At 43.6% G+C, this 22448-nt stretch overlaps 2 protein-coding genes across 2 annotated transcripts; both read left to right on the top strand.

Annotated features, from left to right (window-relative positions):
- Nucleotides 1-2: 2 nt before the first annotated feature.
- LOC146196982 (tRNA (uracil-5-)-methyltransferase homolog A) lies at nucleotides 3-22146 on the top strand. Its single transcript, XM_084598699.1, has 13 exons — nucleotides 3-395; nucleotides 525-616; nucleotides 679-754; nucleotides 866-972; nucleotides 10325-10474; nucleotides 10851-11070; nucleotides 13664-13810; nucleotides 14711-14863; nucleotides 18224-18406; nucleotides 20141-20216; nucleotides 20882-21001; nucleotides 21120-21216; nucleotides 21983-22146. Exons 1-13 carry the CDS (start codon nucleotides 111-113, stop codon nucleotides 22110-22112), a joined length of 1836 nt encoding a protein of 611 aa, XP_084454825.1. The 5' UTR covers nucleotides 3-110; the 3' UTR covers nucleotides 22113-22146.
- LOC146196983 (uncharacterized) lies at nucleotides 3223-7600 on the top strand. The gene is made up of 3 exons (XM_084598700.1): nucleotides 3223-4745; nucleotides 5469-5637; nucleotides 6834-7600. Exons 1-3 carry the CDS (start codon nucleotides 4271-4273, stop codon nucleotides 6913-6915), a joined length of 726 nt encoding a protein of 241 aa, XP_084454826.1. The 5' UTR covers nucleotides 3223-4270; the 3' UTR covers nucleotides 6916-7600.
- Nucleotides 22147-22448: the final 302 nt, after the last annotated feature.

Here is a 22448-nt window from a genome sequence, read left to right on the forward strand (position 1 = left end):
TTCCGTCAGTACACGTGCTTCGCTGTTTTCATTTGGTGAGCTGCGCAATCAGCCGTGGTTTGCTCGCTGTTCTAAGCAAAAATTGAACAGTTCTTAATACAAGCCCATCCATGTCAGCTTCAGACAGTCCTGGCGTTGACAGTCCAGCTGAATTGGTACTAGACTTGACTGACGAAACTACGATTTGCACCGATGATCCGACTTCAGAGAGTACCGGTACTAGTGAAACCACCTTAGAAACTAACGACGATGTTATCAGCAGTGACAACCCAGGTCCTGAGCGCACAGCTTCAGACCAGGTGCACGACCCGTATTTCTACACCAAAAGGGATGAGTTCACCTCAGAAGTACATAAGATTGAAATTGGCAATCTCCCCAAGATTTTCGGACACGGAGTAAGGTTCACCGATCCTGCCTTTGTTAGTTTGTTTACTTGTGTGTATGTGTGGGGGGGGGGGGGGGGGTGCGGCGTGCGCTGTTTGGTGTGTATCAACGCGTATTTTCTTTTTCTTCTCTCTCCTCAGCAAATGAAGAAACTTTTGTCAAAAACACTGCACTTGAATCCTCACAAAATTAAAGTGGTCAACAACGCGAGATTCGCTTTCGTTTCGTTCAGGTAATGTTGGCTGGATTTTTCTCAATGGCAAAGTTCTCACGCATCTTGTCCATCGTGTCCAGGTCCGAAGAAGACCGCGAGGATGCTCTGCAAAAGGTTCAAGGCTACAAGTTCAAAGGGTGCACACTAACAGTCAAGGTATCTCGAAGTTCTTTAGTCGTAACGTCAGGTCGCATTCATTCAAAAAGAAGGAAGAATGACAGGAATAGTTAGGCTCATCTTTTACTCGAGTTTTTTTAATGCTTGCAGAAAGCAAATCCCATGGCTGATCCATTGATACAGAAGCGAAAACTTGGAGAAGCTGAAGATGTCACACCACAGAAAAAACAGTGTGATGAATCCAGCATAGCTGAAAGGTTTGTCATGACGCTTTCTATATGTGTGCATTAATACAACCACATAACCAATTTTTGGATGTGTAATCTCGCTGACTGAAAGTAGAATGCTTGTGGAGATTCACTTTGACGCCTTGTACTCCTATGTCCACACTGTTACATTTGGATATCTATTCTAGGCAGTGCAGTCTTTCGCTGTCCTTCATACATTGAGACATACTTGTGTACTGGAAATAACTACTAGTAAATCATGTCCATCTCTTCGGTTCTCAGCTGGGTAAGATGCATTAAGAAGCAGAAAATTGTGATAATGGCTGTGTGTTAAACTTGGTCTTGGGTTCTTGTAGAAACGCCTTCCTTCACAGCATAACTCTGAATGTTGGGCCTCCCAGACAGAGACTGCTTGCCTGTGTGTAACTTGCACTAACATGTGACATGCAGTATTGCAGATATAAGCACTGCGCTAACTCAAAATGTTGGTGCAGTTTTAGGATATACAGGATGTCCCAGATAAACGTAACTAGGGACTTAAAAAATATACAGCGTGCCCTGGCTCAGTTAAGAAACCAACTAAGAGCTTCTGGGAGTCGCCTAGCCTAGGATGCAGTATTTTTTTTTTTTTCTGCCAAACCTCGTTAATTAGCGCAGTCTAGCTATGCGCGCATTGATACAACGAAAACCGCCAAAACATGCGAAGGGCTCATAAAAGGCAAACTACTTCAGGCCTTTCAGCCGGTTTCACTCATTTGTTGCGAGATGGGTATACACCGGTGTCATGCGAAATCAGACAAATAAAACTAAAGAAAGGGTAAAATTATGCAGAAGCATGCATTATCGATTTGTACCATTTAAATCATTGGCTTAGAAAGTCACAGTTGTGCCCTATCTCTCATTTCACTAAATAATTCAGCAGTTCTTTTTTAATGAAGGATATATGACAATGCCTCAGTAACCTGTGATTCATTGATAATGGTGCCTTTTCAATAATTTTTTTTATCAATTGACCGGCCTTTCATTGCCCAGTCAATTGATAAAAAAAAAATTAATGAATGCTTTTGCATGACAATGATGCTTTCATTAATTTTTTTTGTTATCAATTAACTGGCCTTTCAGTAATTTTTTTTATCAATTGACTGGTCATTACAGCCTGCCCTGGCTCAGTGAAACTAATTAAGAGCTTTTCGGAGTCGCCTATCCTAGGATGCAGTATTTTTTTTTTTTTGCTTAAGCTCGTTAATTAGCACAGACTTAGTTAACATTCTAATTGGAACAAGATTTCAATTCAAACGTAGATTGTCTCAAAAAATGTCTAGCAGCATTTCCATTTATGATTTCAGTAGCATTATTTTATTGGCCTTCAAATAATGTGGTCGCAGGACCAGCGGTTAGCTTAAATCACTTGCCTAGTGCGTACACAAAGCTTCACTGGAGAGATTGTTCTAGAGAAAAGCAGATTCTGTTATCTGAGGCAAGTCTCGAGACTTTAAGTGGTGCCACTGTCACATGGAAGCCATTTATTTTACTGCATGCCTTACCATTTGTGGCCAGTAAAAAAAAGTGCTTTGTGTAAACGTTTTGATGAAACAATGTAGCTAGCCATTTTTCAAGGTGATCTACAACTTTCAGAATGGCATTTTTTTCGCAAAGCTAATAACTAAAATGATAGCTATCAAGTCTATTCTAATTAATGAGCTTTAACAAACAAAGGAAAAAATACTGCATACTAGGATAGCCGACTCCCAACAGGTCTCAGTTGGTTTCACTTAGCTGGGGCGCGCTGTATTCTTAAATCGCTGGTGACATTTAGATGGGGCACCCTGCATATCTTGCTTTTTGTATTTGTATTGTATTTGAAGATACAGGTGAAACTCAAATTGTTGTATATACTTAATAAGGGTCTCACTCTCCTTTGTCATTTTGTGTTTCTTTCAGTCGGAAGTGAGTGCTTTAGGGTGTGTGTTTCTTCACTTGTTCGTTATATTGGTATTTTGCTCTCATTTATATCATAGCATATAGTTGTTGTGTTGCACCTGTGTACCGTGGTTTCACAACCGAGCTCTCACCAGACTGGATTTTTTTTTTTTTTTCAATTCCAAAGTTCAGCGTATTGAAAATATTGCATTGTTCACTTCAGGTTCCTTCTGGATTTTTAAGAATATTGCGCCAGTGTCAATTTACAGGTGCAGTGGTGCTGAGGCAAAGCAGAGTGAAAATCAGCAAAAGGAACAAGCATACGCATTGCTCATTCTACTGTAGAGAGACCTGTCCTAACCTAATCTACTAGTCTAGTCTAGCCTAGCCTAGCCTAGCCTAACCAAACCAAGCGTGACTATCTCACTTCGTGCAAAGCAAGTTTTATCTCCGAGATATGAGAGTGCTTTTTTTTTTTCTTTTTGGTGTTCCATCTGCTATGTTATTTAGGGTTCCGGATTGCTACAGGTGCATAACCTAACAGGCAAGATGGCAGGCCCCAACGGCATTTGCGGGTAGTGTCTTTAGAGCATTCGTTTTAATGACCGTTAAGAAATTGCTTTTTTCTCACAAGTATAGCCTTTGTGGATTGGCTCAAACGTTTGAACGACATCACTCCCACTTGGTAAATTCTTAGTAAAATCACTCTCGCAGTGTTGTCTGATCTGGTAGTCTTTCTGTCGACAACGAAGTTTCTGTCACAGCAATAGCCATATGGCTGCACCACTTGGTGGGGTGCTAATGAGTAATCACTCTCTTAACTAAACACATTGAGGGTCCTCCACAGCTGTTGTTTGTCAGGTAGTGATTTCAAGTGATTTCCTGCTTGGGCCTGCTAAGCTGTTTATCTGACATTAGTGCTTTGTTTCGGTACTGCACACTATATGCGGTGGACAGATGGAAGCAATTAGTCACAGTTCCTTGGGGCTCTGAAGCACAACAGCCAGTGATCGACAGGGATTGCTTGTCATTAATCAGAACAGCCTACCAGATGACTCTCACTTTTGCAGCATGAATTATGGGCATGCCCTTGCCCTCACAATCCCCTATCCTCTACTTCATCTCCTGCATAGCAGCGCTGGACAGTCAACGCTGCAGAGATATTATTAAAAATTTGGAAGGCCATACAGACCATAACCTTTTTTGTTTCTACCATTATGTACTACTCTTGATATTCTTCATTGGAGTAAGTTTCGCCATGACACTGCACCCATTCCAAAGCTGGTGATTTGTTCTCAAGTTGAAGTGTTTTTTTCTTCCTAATTATTGTCTGCGGGCCACATTTCTTTTCAATTGTAACCATTCACAGAATTTTATGAGGTGAATAGTTTTAACTGGTGTTGTCTGCATGATGACATTTATTGTTTTTCTTTTTCCTGATTTTTCACATGATGCAATTCTTGCCGCAGCAGAGTGTGATTTCAGCCGCGATGCGACAGAAATGCTCGCCGCTCTCGTCGCAGAGCCATTGCGACGGGCTTCCAACGAGTTGGTCGCATTGCCACACAGCCGGTGCGACCGCTACAACGGGGCCAGCCGTCAGCCAATAGGATTCCGAGGCATACGTCGCAGAAAACGACGGAGCGGAAGCCGTCGAAATTGCAGGAATGACCGGGCGCGAGTTATTTTCACTGCTTCGGAGCAAGTGCCGCTCGATTTGAGTCCCGTAACGATGTCTCGTACGACGTTCAACAAAATTTTGATTGACGAGATTGAAAAGCGTCCGCTTCTGTGGGACAGCACGCTGAATGACTATAGAAAGGTGAACCGCGGCCATCTGTGGGAAGACATCCTAGCCGTCTTGATGGAGATCGATGTGTCTGGTATGTATACCTTTTGCTATCATGAATCACGAATAAACATGCAACACGGCGAGAGTTCACGCCCATGCACGAAGGTAGAGCGTCATCTACTAACGCTGTTGCGACCACTAGGACACAAGCCTTGCTTCAATTCCTGTTCAAAAAAACATATATAATAATTATTGTGAAAGGCGCGTGTCCTCGTGATCGAAACAGCGTAGCAGACAACATTCTCTGTTCGCGTGTGCGAACTCTAGCCGTGTTGCTCGCTTTCGCCATTAGTTTGGTTGACGCTCGCGCTATGTTGTTAAAAAAAAAAAAAGGAAAGCTCTATGACAGATGCTAAAATGTCAGCGCGCAAGTAATGCCACTGCAGGAAGCTCTTCGCTCCTGCAGAATAATTCAGAGAGTTGTTGCCTTCTTTCAGAAAGTGCTTTCAGAGAGTGCATTTCCAATTGTGAACATGTATCATACTTTTTTCCCTTAAACAATGCCGCTGTGACGCTGTTCAGTGTATGGGAGCCTGTGGCTCGTCAAACTGCCTTTTATGACAGCTTTTTCTGCAGGCCTCCAGTGTTTATTATTATTAATGAAAGCTTCGTGCGTACATTATGTATTTCGACGGATGTGACATTTTGGATAAATTTTAGACATTGATAATAAACCCTTATAATTCTAAGCACTGACAAAGGCTCCTAAAAGTATTTCTGCCTAAATTTTGTCTCCTGTTCCTTTATTTTTCAGCCATTATAGATGAAATTCAGGCGAGGTGGCGGAATCTCAAAGATTCATATCGAAGGAAGTTAAAGGAGTTAAAGGACGCCACACCTAGTGGTTCAAGCGGTGGGGTGAAATCAAGGTGGCCCTACATGGAGCGGATGAGCTTCCTGAAAGATGTCCTGGAACCACGTCGGTAAGCCACCGGCAGAACGAGCTATAGTGGAACCTTTGTTAAGAAATCATAGGTAGAAAAATATCAGGAAGAGTTTGAACAGAGGTCGTAGTTAAGATGCCGGGCCGCTGCGCGGGAGAGAGTAAACTGGAGTTGCTTACCCGTTCCCCCGATTTTTGTTAATTAGCTCTTTTTTACTGTTTTCGAGCAGACGCGTCTGGTCGCTTGTCGAGTTGTCTCCTTTAAAGACAGAAAAAAGAGGAATGGCAGTCAGCGCACAGTGAAGGGACGAGGTCGGGCGAGGTGTATTGTAGGCCGTAGAGGGAAGCCGGCACGGTCCCATTGATGTTTTAAGCACCATTTAAGAGCGCGGGTGCCTTGATGGGAGGCTTGGACCCTGTTGGAGAAGGCACCAAGATCGCTTGGGTGATTTGTTTAGGCACATCTCTTTGGAAAGATTTCTGTCTGGAGTATGTGTGTGTGGGCCTGTCGAGAGGTAGCGACAGAGAAGGGTGCCGGTTTCGGACCAGAAGGTCTGTGCCCTCTGGGCGCCGCTGTGACGCCGTGTGCCGGTCCTGTCCTGTGGCCCCTGTGAGCTGCGGCATCAAGGGTTTGCCGAACGGTTTTCGGAGAAGCAGGAGAATAACGCCGTTTAGGGCCGCTTCCGCTCTGCCTCTGGCAGACAGGAGTGCGCTCTCGAAAGCGGTTAGAATATTTTTTCATCGCTTTGCTTACCGCCGGCAAGGCTTAGGTGCCGTCTCCTGTATATCGGTTGTGTAGGCAGCGGCTGTGCTCATTTTGCTTTGTTTATTCTTCGCCCTGCAGTTGAGAGAGTTGAGGGGGGGAAACTACGTGCAACGCTGTAGAAGGCATGGGCTGCTGGCAAGGGAAATCACCTCGTGAGTGCCGGCATGCAACTGGCTTCTTTTTCTACAACAAAACATCCACATACCTATTATCCATGCCAAAACAATCTCGTATGCAAGCGACCGTAACTTTGGTTTACAGAAAGGTAATATACGATTCCCTGTTTGGATGCAGGGGGGAAGTGGGAGGGGCAGGGCACCTGATGTCTACTTGGCGCCAGTTGGGTCAGGTTGCTTTTATTTTTGTTTTGTTAGAGATGGTTGGGGGGGGGGGGGGGGGGGTGAGCTTTCAGTAAATCCTGAACCATGAAGCTGCACAAAACTGCGACTAAGACTCTGGTTTACTTGCAGGACCCATGGAAACATGCAAACTGCGGTTGCACAGCAGTTGACGATCGAAGAACAAGAAGCAGCAGGAGACAATCGATGCTAGGATGAAGATTGTCCACAAAATGATCCATTGTCTTTAGAAGATATATATGCCATGTCTGGTGTGCCACAGGCGTAGTCAAGTACCCCTAGCATGCCACAGGCGCAAAGTACCCCTAGTATGCCACAGGCACAGTCAAGTGCCCCTTGTGTACCACAGGCACAGTCAAGTGCTTCTAGGCGCCCACAACCTGCCGCAAAGCAGCCAAAAAAGCGCTCAGCTGAATTAGAAGCGGTGGACGCCCGGACTGAGGCAGTACGAACTGCATTTGCTGCTCAGCAGCCAATGGACGACACGAAACATTTCTTGTTATCCTTGCATTCAGCTATGCTAAGAGTACCGAAAGAAATGGAAAACCATCGTAGGATAGAGATGACAAATGTTGTCGACACTTATGCTGGGAGTGTGTACTCAAGTAACCTTATCGTTGGAGACCCTAATAACTAACCTAATCATTGCTAACTAACCTCAAATTTATGTTTTTTTTCGTATAAAGTGTTCTTTACTTGTTACCGAAAAATAAATTTATCGTTTCACGTACAGTAAAACAAAATGGGCGTCTTCCGTACATCACGGCCGCAGACCAGCAGAGGCTCACTGCCATGGCACAGCACTGGCACCACTGGTGAAATAAGCACAAAATAAGTCTCGTGTGTCGGCGGTTGACCGGCTGTAATTGTTCCCAATTGGTGGCTGCAGGTAGATCAGGCCTCGTGCATTTCCATTTATGCTACTACTATCCTCTTCTTCGCAAGTGGTTGACATGTAGGTAGCGTCATCCCGCAGAAAATTGTGTGGCAGAAGATTTATGGTGCGGTGGAAAATCCGGAACCGGGACACCATAATCCCGAAGACCCGGAGATGTTTACTACACACCTCCTGAAATGTGAATAGGAAACGATAAAATTTACACGATGACCAACTTTTTTTTAAAGTTGAAGGTGTTGAGCACCATATTCACCTCGCTCGGCTTAGCCAATAATTGAAGATTCGTTTTCCTCACTTTGGCCCCTGCCAGAATAAGGGCGGAGGAAGTCCGGGCAAAGCTGGAAGGCTTCATCCCCCACAAGTATGTGGGCTGCCAGGGTATCGGTGCCTGGCAGGTTTGCTGGGCTAGGGAGCCCAAAACATCCAGCCTCCATGCACTTGCCAAAGCGTGAAACACTCGGTGTGCCCCCGTCGCTTTGGCGGCCGTATGCCCCCACATCAATGGCCACATACTTAAGGTCGCTATCCGCCACCGCCATGAGCACAATGGAGTATGTGCCCTGTAACCAGAACGTTTTGTAACTAAGTGCAGCCACCATTTACCGCTTGGAAACCAAGAACTATATACCTTGTAGTTGTAGTAGAGGCTGCCCGAGTGTGGCGGTGCCTGAATTTGTATGTGTTTGCCATCGACTGCGCCGACGCAGTTCAGAAGGTTGCATATTTGTTTGAAGCCTTCGGCAACCTGCTCCCACTTTTCAGTTGTTGCAACCTAGAATAGGACCTTTGAATTTTACTTGACATTTCTTTAGCAATCAAGATGTACCTCCTCAAACCTTACCAAATGTTTCATGCAATTGCAAAGCATTCACTTGTACAACCTGTCAGTTGCGCTGTATTCATAGAATTCAGGGCCCAACCCGCCCAACGAATTGTCTTACTGACATGTCTTCCTGTCCTTGAGGCAGGCTGGCTTTAGCGTTGTAGTAAATTCAAACGACAGATGAACTAGTATACCGCTGTTTTTTTTTTATCCTTCATGTGACCTAAACATGACTGTGATGTCACAGCCATCTTGCGGCTGCTGAAATCGAAACAGGTACAAAAAGAAATTCGATTATAAATAATTCAGCGGTCGTATGCAAATATCACACGGTGATCCTTGTACAGTAATGTCTTATGCACCATTACAAAGGATAAAACGCGAACCCAAAAATTTTTGTCTATACTTTAAGTTAGTGAACATTGCAAACACTGCTATATTCAAACAGCAAGCTAGCCTAGCTGTATTATGCTGGTTTGGTTTGGTTTGGTTTGTGGGGTTTAACGTCCCAAAGCGACTCAGGCTATGAGAGACGCCGTAGTGGATGACTCCGGAAATTTCGGCCACCTGGGGTTCGACCACACCGTGCGACTTGCTTCTTCGAGCAAAAGCCTCTTCTTTTCGTAAAGAAAGAGCTCCTCGAAGAGCATGAGCGTCGAGTTTTTCATTTTGAGCGAGCAGAGATGGCACGGCCGCCAAAGGTGCGAAAGTACAGTGACCCCGTACAGACGATCGACACAACACTACCACTTGCAGTTGTGTGCGAAAACGAAAGTTTCAAAAATAGTTTTTTGCCTAAATGTAGGTTATATATAAATTAAAAAATATCGTACAATAAAATAAAGATAATACATCATGTTTGACATTTATTTTTTGAAAACAATTTCTTCGAAACATCCGCTGCTCGCGCCGCACCGTCATAAATCGAAGGGCGCTGTCATGCATGTGAAGCCCTGCTGTAATGCATGTGAAACGGGCTTCTGCGATTACCGTCGCAACGACAGTGCGACCGGGCCGAATTTTGTCGTGCGCATCGCACCATGTGAAACGGGCTTTACCCAGTCCTCCCCTCCTCATATACTCATATAGACCCAGTTTGTAGGGATTTTTAGAGGGCATGAATAAATAAGTGATTCTAGAAGTTTATTAACATAATTTGAACATGCACTGGTTGCACACTGGTTGCGCACTGGAATGCGTGGCAATGCGCATAAGTTGCGATTTGCTAAAGCTTCTACTGCCTGATTCAGCGAGTGACAGTTGCACTTGTAAGGTGTTCCTTTGTTCAGTGTCATTGTTTTGAGAACCAGTGTACCTTTATTATCCAGAATGTGCGAAACATGTCATAGGGAAAGCAGGAAAAAGAAGTCTGTGGAATGCAGCTTGGCTGTTATCAGATTTCCCGTAACTAGCAGTCATATGGAGGACACAGGTCTAAATCTTGTTCTAGCAGCCACATTTTGATGGAAGCAAAGCGCAAAAGGTGCCCTTGTTCTGTGCGGTCAGTGCATATATTAAGAATTTCCAAGTGATTGTAACTAATCTGGAACCTTCCTCTAGAGAGTGCCTAGTAGCCTTCAGGACGTTAAAATGTTTTATACGATACCATATCATAATTTACCAGTAACGCATCTTTATGCAGAGCAAAATAAACTTGCCAGGAGTTTGGTGTTTGTAGTTAATTAGAAAAACAAAAGGGTAGGGAAGGAGAAAGCATTAGTGAAGCACATTCTTGAACAATGTTCTTGCTGATCAGTCTTGTTGAAATCGAGCTCTAAGGTAGGGTGCGCTGTCAGGAAGTTAACGGTCTGTTTTCTAATTTCCTCGCACTTTCCAAGTGCACTGCTGCCACCGCAGTTGATCGCACCAATAATCTTTCAGGATCAAAGAGTCGGTGGCTTCCTGGTCAGACCTGCCGTACGAGCAACAGCTACAGCAGAAGGAGGAACAGATGCAAAAGATCATGGTCAAGTACGCTCGAAAACTGGAACAAGTCAACTCGGGACTCAAGCGTTGGATCAGCAAGCAACGGTTAGAAACAGTGGGTCTTGTGACTGCACCGAAGAACATTCAAATTAAGATCATTGATTGTCGAATCTGTATGGCTTGAAAACTCGGATTCCTACTCCCAGGTTTTCTTCAGAGAGAAGTGTTCCCGATCCTTTGGTACATGGCAGAGTTAGGCTAGCAAACACTGTGCTTAACATCGCTTATCGGTTAATAGCTTATGTCAAAGTCGTTATTGTAATGTCAAGTGGCTGTATTGCCACCTTTCAACGAGTTCTTATTACTTTGTGGCAAGATAATGTCACCTGTACGGCGAAAATTGATCCGAACCACACTATTGCAGTGTCTCTTGCAGCCCAGCATGCAGCTTCCTAAGCCATAGGACATCTTTTGTTTGCAGGGAAGCTCACAAGCTTGGCGTCTGCCCTCTTGAGTCCATCAGGGCTTCTCCGGTTGTGGATGGCTACCGCAATAAGAACGAGTTCACTGTGGGCAGGCACTTGGAGACGGGAGAAGCGACTGTGGGGTTCCGTATTAGCAGTTACAGGCAAGGATCCATGAGTGTTGCTTCAGCAGATGAACTTTCCAATGTTCCAGAATCGGCAAAAAAGGTGGCCAAGGTATGCTTTCACTTTTTTCCTTTTTTCTTTGACCCACAGTTTATATTTGCAGGTGGATTCGTTGACCAGGAACTAACACTGTCAGGCTTTTTCTTTGATAGCAATCAAATTGGCAGATGGTTTTGTTGACTACAGAGGTACACTGTCAGGCTTTTCTTTTGTTTACTTGAGGGAAAGTAGTTTTTGTGCATGAGTTGCACCTAGCCTAGCATTCGCAATGTTTAATAGATTTGTTATAGCAATTTGCAACGCTCGTAATGCTCGAACCTCCTTCTTGGCGTCTCAGTAGAAGAGAGAGAGAGAGAGATATGTTTGTGACCAACAGTTCTTCCTTAGAATGTGGTTTGGGAGTCCTTTACTATAAGTGAAGGTTGTCATGAAGTGACAGTAGTGGATGTGTTTTTAATGTGTGCAGCTTTACACATCATGATGTGTATGCTTTCACATTTGACCAGTAGAAATTTTCCAAGGCACATTTTTCTGAAACCTGACTCAGGCAGCCACTGGTTTGACAGTTCTAAAATTGTTGCATATCTTAGCTGTCTTACTGCCTCAATTGCAGTAAGACAGCATGTGCTGCACTTTTAGTAAGATAGTAAGACAGCATGTGCTGCACTTTCTGCAGCACATGCTGCAGAAAGTGTAAATAAGAACGTGCAGTAAATGTAGCTACGGAAAATGTAAAAAAAAATTATAAGGGACGTTTAAGCTCCGCCTTTAATGGTATGACGCAATAGCATAGGCTATCACCCCACATATAAAGCCCTGCTTTAACCAAGCCTAATCAATTTAGCTCCATGGCTTAGTGGTAGCGCGAATGCAAGGCTCCTGACTGGCTGACTCTGATATCACCCTCCTGTATGAAAGGACAGGCCCGAGGACAGAGCTGCTGCCAAAGATAACATCAGGCAACCCTACGTCTACTTAGTGCTCAGCCATGTGAGCTGTCAGCTACCGCCTGCCAGCGCCATGCTTGTGACAGGGCTGATGCCAGACTTTCGTTGAACGACCCTTTTAAGGCTGTCGCGTTAAAGCTATTGTGAAAGAAGGCCAGGTCGAGACGGCAAGGTCGTGACGACAAGGCAAGGTATGCCGTGTCAGCGTTTAATCCAATGAAGAAAACTCAAGTGCGTGCCGGCGCTGCGGGACGATGATGATGGTATGTACAAGAGGAAGAAGAAGATCATGGTATGTACAAATGAAAGATGATCCATGGAGGGCTCACACAATCTGCCCGGGGGCTCGGAAGCGGCCAGCCTGGCCGTTCCTAAGCAACCGATGCACCACGGCGCACAAACGGCTTCAAGCGAGATACATGAACAATTTCAGTTCCACGGTGGTGTCGGTTGGCTGGGGGATCAACAGGTGTGACTTGGTAGTTTACTGGAGGTGGTAGTTTGAGGTTGTCTTATGGAGGGTGGATGACGCATGAAGAATTTCGGATACGACTGTCGATAAGAAGGCCGTCCCGCGGTCACTTAGGAGCACCCGAGAAGCGCCATGACGCAATAAAATTGATCGCAAAAAGAAATTAGCTACTTCAGCTGAACCAGTCGGTACAGGGGCTGTCTCAGCATAGCGTGTAAGGTGGTCGACAGCTGTTATAATCCAATGGTTACCCCCATCGGAGAGAGGTACAGGACGATATAAGTCGATGCCTACTACGTCGAATGGCGTGGCTATGTTTGCTATAGAATTGTAACAGCTGTGCCTCAGTAACACCTAAGCAGGTCATCCCCGTGCCTTGAGGAGGGCGTGGGAAGGGGGGCTCAGAAAATGATCCACACACATCTCTAGCGGGAGACAGACCGGCTCTCTTCGCTGTAAGCAGAAAGAGCGTTTGTTTTGCTCTTTCCATTCGTGCTTCTTCCCCACGGAGATGGATTTGGGTGCCGTCGAGGAGGTGCTCGCAAGAGCCATGTGGGACACTGCTTTGGAGAGTCATCACAATATTACCGAGCAACAAACAAGAAGAGTAAAGGGAACACAGTTGCAGAAAAGTTAGACTAAAAATGGTGATTTCAAGACATGGTAGAATTTCACCTGTCCCCAGTGCTGAAGTATCGCTTCATTGCGGCCAGCAGTTCCATAGCAGTAGTCCACAAGCATTCTGTGGACTGTCTGTTGAAATTTCCATTATGGTATAGCCAGGTGTTAGGGAACGGTTACAATTTAAACATACCTCAGTGACGTCACATGGCTTCAGAAAGAAGCTATGCAGTGTTGGGTCGCAAATACGCAAAGCCTAATTATTGATGAAGGCATGAATGTTGGCTTCTCATGTAGTTTGTAAGACTGAAATTTTTATAGCAGAATAAAGGTTTGTCGTGGTCTTGGGCTGGGTCTTGAGCCGGATCTTGAGAGTCTTATCGCCAGGCTGTACTGAAGTTATCTCAAACAGTCGAGAGTTCGAGAAAAGTCATCTTTTTATGCACCTTTAGATTGCTGTTGTTTTGGTGAACATCAAGTGCAATTGTTTTCTAGTTAGAATCTCGCTACTCATTGCATAGTTTTTTTTTTTTTTGTTGCTGATAGAGAAGGAGTTGGTACAGGAGAGGATTCCATGGTAAAAGTTGCCAATCTCTCTCTGCAGTGCTTTCAGGACTATGTGCGACAGTCTGGCAAGGAGCCGTTCAACCCCGAGACACACGAAGGTTACTGGCGACAGCTGACCGTGCGTACCACCAGACAAGGACACATCATGGCTATCGCAGTCATTCATCCTCAAGCTCTCACTGAGGTTCATTTCTTCCCTCTCTCTTTACTTTGTAACATATGAATAATTTCAAATGGGCCAATGTAATTTCACCTAGTAGGGAAATCTGTCATGATGTTGAATAGAAAAGAAATGAAGAAATGAATAGCTATTACTGTTAACACGTCATGTCCCAATAACAAAGTATATAATTCCATGTATCAGGACGAAAGTGTCAGCACTGTTCATCAGGTATTTGTGATTACACAGCCCTCGCTTTAAAGAATGCTGTTATTCTTGCGGTCCACAGGCATGACATATCTAGTATGCCTCTCACATTTTTCATTTTTAAATGCTGCTTTGTGTACTTTGGATGACGTGAATTTGTTCAAAAACACTCGAATGTGCAGAGTTAGTGCTGTGAAGATACCCATTTCATGCGTGTGTTATTTGATTCCTGTGCAGTCTCTGCAGGACATTTGTATCCATGGTGCGTGTGTGTGCATACATCAGGATTGTGCGTGTCACATTCACACGAGTGTCATTATGTATGTTAAGTTCTCACCCTTGATGTCACAATTCAAGCACTGTAGCCTGACATAGTCCTGCATGCGTTTAAAGTTAACATCTTCTAGCATCGAATTTACAGGTAGACAGTTTCTAAGTGTTCTGTCATTGGATCATGCTTTTGATATGAAGTTCACTGTTTTAAATTCCTTTTAATTTTTTCCTATATAGTTATTTTGGATTTGGATATGCGGCTTCCCCTTTGTAATGGGTAGTCCCTCCGAAAAAAGTTTCCGCAAGTGTCCCGGCTGAATTACATGAAGGGAATTATTGAAATGTATTGCTGCTTTTGAAAAATTGTTTCTTTTTTTGTTGTTGGTGGTGGCAGTATTAATCTGCATTACCCTGTGTTATTCTTTTCACACTTTGCTATTCAAGGAAGAAATCTCGGAGGAGAAGGAAAAACTGCGTCAATTTTTCACAGAGGGGCCTGGAAAATCGAGCAACATTACTTCATTTCACTTTCAGAGGTTCGACAAAAAACGCTCTGACGAAGAGCAGCCAGAATATGAGCATGTTTTCGGTACACAGGTGAGATCGTTTTTTTTATCGCGATTTTAAAAGAGCACTGACACAAACTTTACAAGCCTCGTCTCATGTATTTGGGCTGGCAATTGGAGAAGAGTGTTGACCGTCGCATTTTGGCCACTGATGCTTAATAATATTAGTGTGAAGTGTTAAGGCTCCCGTTCAGTGTGAAACTAAGCCTCAGTGTTGTATTCGTCTTTGTTAGCAGGGAATCACGCACATGCCTTTCGCTTGCTGGATTTGGCAGGCAACAAAAACTGCACAAATACTGTTGGTGAAGGTTTGTACATGAGTTGGCAGCTCCACCGAATTAGCTCAGTGTAAGAAAAGTCTTTCATGTACTTACTCTCCGCTGGCTGGCACTTCTACATGTAGCAGAACCTCGCTAATTCAAAATTCATCAAACCTCCTGAAACGCAGTACAACTTCCTATTTTCCAGTTGGTACGCTAAAATTTGCACGCAATAAAATTATCCCATAGAGTTCCATTATTTTTTTTTCCCAGTTGTTACGTTCCCGGATAACACAGTTTATCGGCTACTACGTTAAAAATTTAATCAAATTGTGGTCATATAGTATGTTTAGCGATGAACTGCACATGTGTGGCAGATTCACGGTGCCCAGGTGGCATGGGGACGCAGCATCTGGGAACAACTGTGCGTATACATAATAGCTGGCATCATCTGGGCAACGCCCGATAGCAAGCAAGAACACCGCGACACTCATCAACCATTATGATGGCTTCTCCACGATGCAATGAAGGGGGCGAAGCATCAGGAAACGGGGAAGTGATTCGAGCTCTCCATTGCTGTCAACAGACCAGATGTGTTGTAAAATTTCTTCTGCACTAAAGGCAAAACAAGTGCGGACTAAACTCTGTTAGAACTAAAAATAGGAGCTCTCATTGTTTGGAATGCTAATCACCATTTTTATGAAGCGAATTTATCAATAAGTGCCTCTGTGCCTCATTCAGCTATTATATTTATCAGAATGAGGCAGTTTGCGTGTAATGTCTTCCCTGATAATACATTTCTTTCCCGCAATTTTAGCGCAATTTTAACGATGTGGTTTTACTGTACATGAATGAGGCTGGTTATCAAATTACTCAAGATGAAATCGGAATAGAAAGGGGAAGTGCGAAACGTTTTGCTTGCAGCAGTTAAGAATAACAGCTATTTCATTCAAAAAAAGCTTTGGACTACTTCTTCTTGGTGTGAGAACTCATTTGCATTCTTGTGGTCACCATGTAGTTGCCAGTTGTCTAAAATTCGGTCATGCAGGTCTCGACATCTGCAAAACGTTGTCACTCATTTCTGGTTAAATCAATTATTGACTGAACTTGAGCTATTCGCCGTTTGCCCGTTATTTTAAAATACTTTGCGTGTAGGGTTGGTGGTACAAGAAAGGGAGAAAAAAAAAAATCCAGGACAAGTGGAACTGAACTACTACTTTTTGGGTTCGAAAACAGAGCGCTAATAACGCTGTGCCATAGAACCATAGAGAAGTAACGCGTTTAATTGCACTCTCATTTGTTTTTGTAAAATTTCTTATTTTAGCCATTGGCAATTGCTACCCAACCAGAAGCCATGGGAATTGCACCATAGTGCGCTCTTCATTCTCCGATTGGCCGCTAGGTGATGCTGCCCATCTGGAAGCACTGTCAATTGTGGGACTGTACCGTTGACAGAGAAGGCCCCGCCAGGGTGGCCTACTGTTCCCAAGGATGCGGGATCGAATCCCGGCCTCGGCGGTCGCTTTTCGATGGAGGCGAAAAGCAAGGCGCCTGTATGCTGTGCGATGTCAGTGCACGTTAAAGAACCCCAAGTGATCGAAATTTTCAAGTTCTCCACTACGGCGTCTCTCATAGCCCGAGTCGCTTTGGGACATTAAACCCCATAAAACACACAAGCAAATGTTGACAGAGAAGATACATGCTTCTCCCTCACTTCACTGATGATGAAAACACCCGGGTTTTCTGCGCTCAAATGTTGCGTTACCTGGTATTATTGTATTCGTCAAGGTTTTTTCTCCTTTTTATTAACGGGTTCAGTGCAGCACACGGCATGCATGAAATAGAAACTGCTCTCTTTGCTGGCACTGGTGTGGGCTGTGCATTTCTAACGCCGATGTATAGCAGTCAGGCTATAGGTCACTTTGGCTGGAGTGACATCACCCTCCTGCACTCAGTGTCACAGCTGTTGTCTGTGCAATGAAGGAAAAATGGAGGAGGGTGCTTTCCTGGTACGGCACCGAAATTCAAGATGATGACGATAAAACTTTCTTGCCAGAAAAAAAAAAAGTACTTGAGCACAGTGCACGTTAGAAGTGTGCACCGAGAGGTCGGCGAGCTGCTATGTTGTATGGTTTCTCTATGCCGCCACCAAGCATCGATCAGCGCACTATTTAAACTTGTTTGTGATCGTCTTACTTCATTTCGGTGCCAGCTTCCACCTAGATAGCACTTCTCTGGTCGCATGCATCGTATGTCTCGCTTGCACTGATCATCCGACGCCAGTCGTTGTCAGCTTTTGGGCATGCGAGTATCCAGGTGGACCATGCAATATGAGTGCCGTTTTTGTTTGTGATGTTTTTGAGAGTTGAGATTGGATTCTTGGACTGGGTGGGGCTGCCTGAGTAATTGCATGCTAAGGGTAGGGTGTGGGGAGATGCTGTACGGTAGGCGGAAGGGGTCAAGGGGAGGGATTGTTCGCTATCTTATGGTGGTCCAGTGCAGTTTAGGTAAGGTAGTAAAATTTGGAGATAATGTAGTTATATTTTAGTAAAAATTGGAGTGCACGACCACCTTGGATCAACAAGAAAATTTTGTAGGTACAAATGCTGGGGTGCAAGAAGTCAACAAATCCAGTTAGAAGCAATTAGGCTGTTTTGAGGCCGTTTAATGATCCACGTAGTTGTCATCACTCTTGTGTGCCTGGGCGATATCAGTGCTAGGTTTCCTTGTGGTTTGTATTAGTATGAAGCTCTGTGTTCGACAAAAGGGCTGTTTGGGAAGAAACACTGCACATTCGTTGCTGTGTGAGTTCATGATTTTAGAGTCACTCCTTTTTAGGCCCATCACCAAAGCACCGCGTAAATAGGAAAAAGCACCTCCTGGGACGCCATGCAGTTAAAATAATGCAGATTTAAGGGAATACAGTTGCTTGCACTATACACTCGTATTTTTCTGACAGTTTTGATGTGTATTGATTTTTATTGATTTTCTTTAAAAGTTTTGATTGTCAATACAAACTACATTGCCTGCATTCATATCTTGAGGTTGCACGTTTATGGTAATTACTCAGTCGTTTGGTGGGTCTCTCCCCTGACCTGCACCGAACCCTCTGATTTATTTTGTGGCTAAAGGACATAGAGGAAAGTCTCCTCAACCTGATTTTTCAAGTGAGCCCAGACGCATTCTTTCAAGTGAACACGCCAGCCGCTGAAGTCCTGTACAGAACTGCGGAAGAAGTTGCGGATCTCACTTTGGACACAACGCTCCTCGACGTGTGTTGCGGCACGGGAACCATTGGCCTCTCTCTTGCCTCGGTCAGTGTGATGTGTGAGAATTGTGAAATGACTTAAAAGTGTGAGGCTCTTCTTTTTCTTGTGTATTTTGGGTCATTGTTCCTGCAGAATAGAGAAATATTAAGGACCAGAAGAATAAAAAAATATTAAGTAAGTTCCTTTCTTGACTTTGCCAACAGGCAACACGGACAATATAGCATATACAAAAGAGAATGAAATAAAAGCCTGTGTTAAGGAGTGATTGGCTTAAACGTTGTCATTTAGTCTTTAGTAATATGCTCTATGTGCACTCATCTCCCCCAATAGAAATTTTATTTTTCATAAATAGAAAGCTCTTAACAGGCTAACATCGGATTTTATAATAGGATAAAAAATTGTTGCTACAAGACACACATTGTGTGTGTCTTTTTTTGTGCAAAATGTAACTTAGCCAATCACATACCATTCCTCAACCCACTGCAGTTTCTCAGTGACTTTGGCTTTCTTCTACTGTTCCCACGGTAGTGGGTTTAAGCTTTTCCTTGATGGCCATATTTCATAATATGCACACTAAAAAAAAATCGGTACAGCGGTGGAGACAAAAAAAGCATTGATGTGCTGTGCAATCTCGGGGCACATTAGAGAACCCCAGGCAGCGCAGAATAACCAAGAGCTCGCAACCATATCATCTCTCGTAGCATGTGTCACTTTGGGGCATGAAACGATGAAACCCACAATTTACAGTTTACAATTACAAATGCTTCTCAAGAGGGAACTGGGAGGCTTCTGTCTAGCTGTATAGCCAAGCACTCAAAATGACAAGCTGCTATGAGCTATTACATTTTTAAACATAGCATTTTTAAAGTCTCTCCTAGGTATTGCTTTTACCATGCCAACAGAGCCTTCAAATGGTGTGGTGGCGTTTTGTAACTGCACCTGCAGAACTGCAAGCAAGGTGCCCTTTTTATTTTTTTTTATTTTTTTTTTTTGCGCACGAGTTTTTTTTTATCATAGTAGTGGCAAAAGAAATTTTTGCTGGGGTTGTGATGTTAACACTTTAATGTCCTGCACAGCTGAAAATTCCATTGAGAGGCATAGTAGATAGTCAATGAAAATTCCATTGAGAGGCATAGTAGATAGTTCCATTGAGTGGCTAGAATTTTGACTCTAGTGTGTGCTGGTTTGTAAATGTTTCCCTGCTAAGCCCTCTTTTTAAGGACCATATTTGTGGTTAGCTGCATATATCAGAGGTAAGGTACCGTAATTTGTTGTCAGTTTTAATCAATTCTTGCACAGAGAAGGCAGAAGCATGCATTTGCACTTCTGGGCAGGGCATCACCTTCCTTCTTTGACATCTTCTAGAGTTAATTTTCTAATTGTGCTTTTTTTTTTTTTTGGTGTGCAAATACTTAATATTGCAGACAGTTCATGAACAGCATTTACCGTTTGATTTGCATCTCACTTTGAGTAGTCAAAGTCTTCAAATACATGGCCGCTTGTGGCCAGACGTTGCAGTGTATCCAAACAGTGCTCTATAGCTGTAGTAACTCACACTTCTCGCATCACTTACCTTTTTCTTGCTGTCTCTTTTCATTAATTCGTTCATTCATTCATTCATTCATTCATTCATTCATTCATTCATTCATTCATTCATTCATTCATTGCTCTGTAAAGTGCAGATGCTCTTGTTGAAGAGCAGAAACGTTTTTGAGACATCTTTGCCACTGAGTCGTACTTGCTTGTTTTACAAACCACTTGCTTTTGCTCTCTTTGCAGAAAGTTAATAGAGTTTATGGCATAGAGGTGTGCAAAAGGGCCGTGCAAAATGCCAAACGCAATGCTGAGTTGAACGGTGAGTTTACCACTTGGTTCAAAAGAAGCTTACACGTCTAGTGTGTCATTGTGCAAGGCATTATCTAGTGTTGTCTGTTTTCCTTCAAGTTACGACTAGTCTTCATATTTGTTTGAACAATGCAGTTTATGCAAGCGTGTATATGTATGTGTTTGACTGGCCGCATGTCAACGAAAAGCATTTGTTGCATATGTATCGGATGTCCATGATGGACCAGACACCAAGCAACTGCTTATTCGTTAAGCATTGTTGTTTCCTTTGCTTTCTTATTGCAGCAGCTTTATCCATCTAAAGGAGCACTAAACATAATTTCATGTGTTGCCCGACTACTTCCACAAACCAATGCCTAAGCTAGATAAACTATTGCCTCTGCATGTGGTAGTGGTCACTATAAAGAGCTGTTCAGTAGTGCCAGTTTTTTTTTTCTCCACTTCTCAGTGTGACTCAACCTTTGTAAAAATCTTGATAGGGGAGGCTTCAGCCTCACCAATCAAGATTTGCTATGAATGCTCCACCTGGTCAGTTTGAGTTGTTCACTTGTTAGGCTATTGTGCTCGGAACATCGGAGCAGAAGTGTCGTGTGCGTGTGTAATACGAAATAGTTTGTGTGATGCCACTGGTTGTTTCTATTTCTCCTTAAATGGTTTTGCATCTTTCATTTGTAGGCATTAAGAATGCCAGCTTTGTGCAAGGAAAAGCTGAAGATGTCATCCAGGATGTCATCCGCACAGTTGGGGACTGCAAGGAAATTGTGGCCATTGTGGACCCTCCGAGGCAGGGTCTACGTAAGTGGTCTTTTTTTTTTTTTCTTTCCTTGGCTTTGGCTACTCGGTTCTCATGAGAATTTGCGCCTTTGAGACATGATTTCGTATCTTTTTCCGTGTTTTGATTTCTGGCCTGCAGACAATAAAGTTTTGCGAACCCTTCGAGCCACTGCATCTATCAAGAAGCTGGTGTACGTCTCGTGCAACCCCGAAGGAGCACTTCAGAACTTCTTAGAGTAAGTTTACTTTTAACCTGACCATTCCTGATGGCTGTATTATGATTGTGCCATTACTTGATGCGGTAACATTAAGAGTCACCATGTTGGTGATAGATGCTGACTTTTTCACTTTGAAAATCGGTTGCACAGGTGTTTGTTCATCTGACGTAAAATGATAATATAATAAAATAATAATAAAAAGCACCTCTCTAGTGAATGATGTTTCAGAAATAGCAAAATGGCTCCTTCTATGAAGGAAGTGAGCACACTTAGTTATCGAGTCACTCTGCTGCTTAATGCAGCCTAAGAAACCTATTTTCAGTTTGAGACATCGGAAATTCAACGTTACTTGTAGAAATCATCTGAACTGAGGCCATGGAAATGGCGGAGTTCAAATTCTATTTGGGCTGAAATTAAATGTCACATGGTCGTCCGATTTGATAAAAGTAATCAGAAATAAAAAAGAACCCTACACTATACATATTATTGCAACTTGCTGACCTCAAAAACAAAAAAACGGAGCTGCTGGTAAAGGCGCCACATCGTTCTGAACCTCAGGAGGTCTCGTAGTACATTGTCAGATCTGACGTCTATATAGCTTTAACATTCTGTGCTGCCAGGTTCTATAGCGCTGGGTCTGATGCGTGTATCGAAGGTATGGCCACGAAAACTGTGGAGCATTTTGTTTAGCTCGTGGTTCCGGGTTCGCTTTAAGGCTGGGTAACCTTACCTCTTTTCCGGCATGACAGTATTGTGAGTTATGGCTGGTTTTCTGGTCTTTCAGCTTGGCAAGAGCGCCATCGAACAACTACAGAGGAGATCCATTTGTGCTGACCAGGGCTGTGCCAGTGGATATGTTCCCACACACACCACACTGTGAGCTTGTGCTACTCATGGAGCGGCTGAGTGCCTGATTAAAGCTTTTTTTGGGACAGAAACGCCCTGCATACCTAAAATATGTGTTTTATTATTTATTCCTCTTTATATTATTTTTTTTCCTCTAATAACTTAGCTTTAGAAAGCCTATTATTGCAGAAAATATCCAGCTTTGATGAGCTAAGCTTCGACAGAGAGAGGAAAGGAAAAGTTTTTTTCCACTTTTTAGAAGAGAGGAGGGAGGAGAAGGCGGGAAGCAACGGGTGGTAAAAGGTAAACTGCAATTGCTTATCAGAGTTGAAGAGTGGGGAGAAGGAAAACGTGATATGGTTTGTCCCATGGTGACTAATGGGCTAGACCACACCACTTGCTTA

Source organism: Amblyomma maculatum, chromosome 3 (genome assembly GCF_055883805.1).
Source record: "Amblyomma maculatum isolate TAMU_Amacu chromosome 3, ASM5588380v1, whole genome shotgun sequence".
NCBI classification, from domain to species: Eukaryota; Metazoa; Arthropoda; class Arachnida; order Ixodida; family Ixodidae; genus Amblyomma; species Amblyomma maculatum.

Bases quoted from the DNA above. Each gene is read 5' to 3' on its own strand.
- LOC146196982 (XM_084598699.1), top strand. From the start codon at position 111: ATGTCAGCTTCAGACAGTCCTGGCGTTGACAGTCCAGCTGAATTGGTA. The intron at 396-524 runs GTAAGGTTCACC...CTCTCTCCTCAG, and splicing joins CCAAGATTTTCGGACACGGA to CAAATGAAGAAACTTTTGTC. The intron at 11,071-13,663 runs GTATGCTTTCAC...CTCTCTCTGCAG, and splicing joins CGGCAAAAAAGGTGGCCAAG to TGCTTTCAGGACTATGTGCG.
- LOC146196983 (XM_084598700.1), top strand. From the start codon at position 4,271: ATGATGACATTTATTGTTTTTCTTTTTCCTGATTTTTCACATGATGCA. The intron at 4,746-5,468 runs GTATGTATACCT...TTTATTTTTCAG, and splicing joins GATGGAGATCGATGTGTCTG to CCATTATAGATGAAATTCAG. The intron at 5,638-6,833 runs GTAAGCCACCGG...GTTTACTTGCAG, and splicing joins GATGTCCTGGAACCACGTCG to GACCCATGGAAACATGCAAA.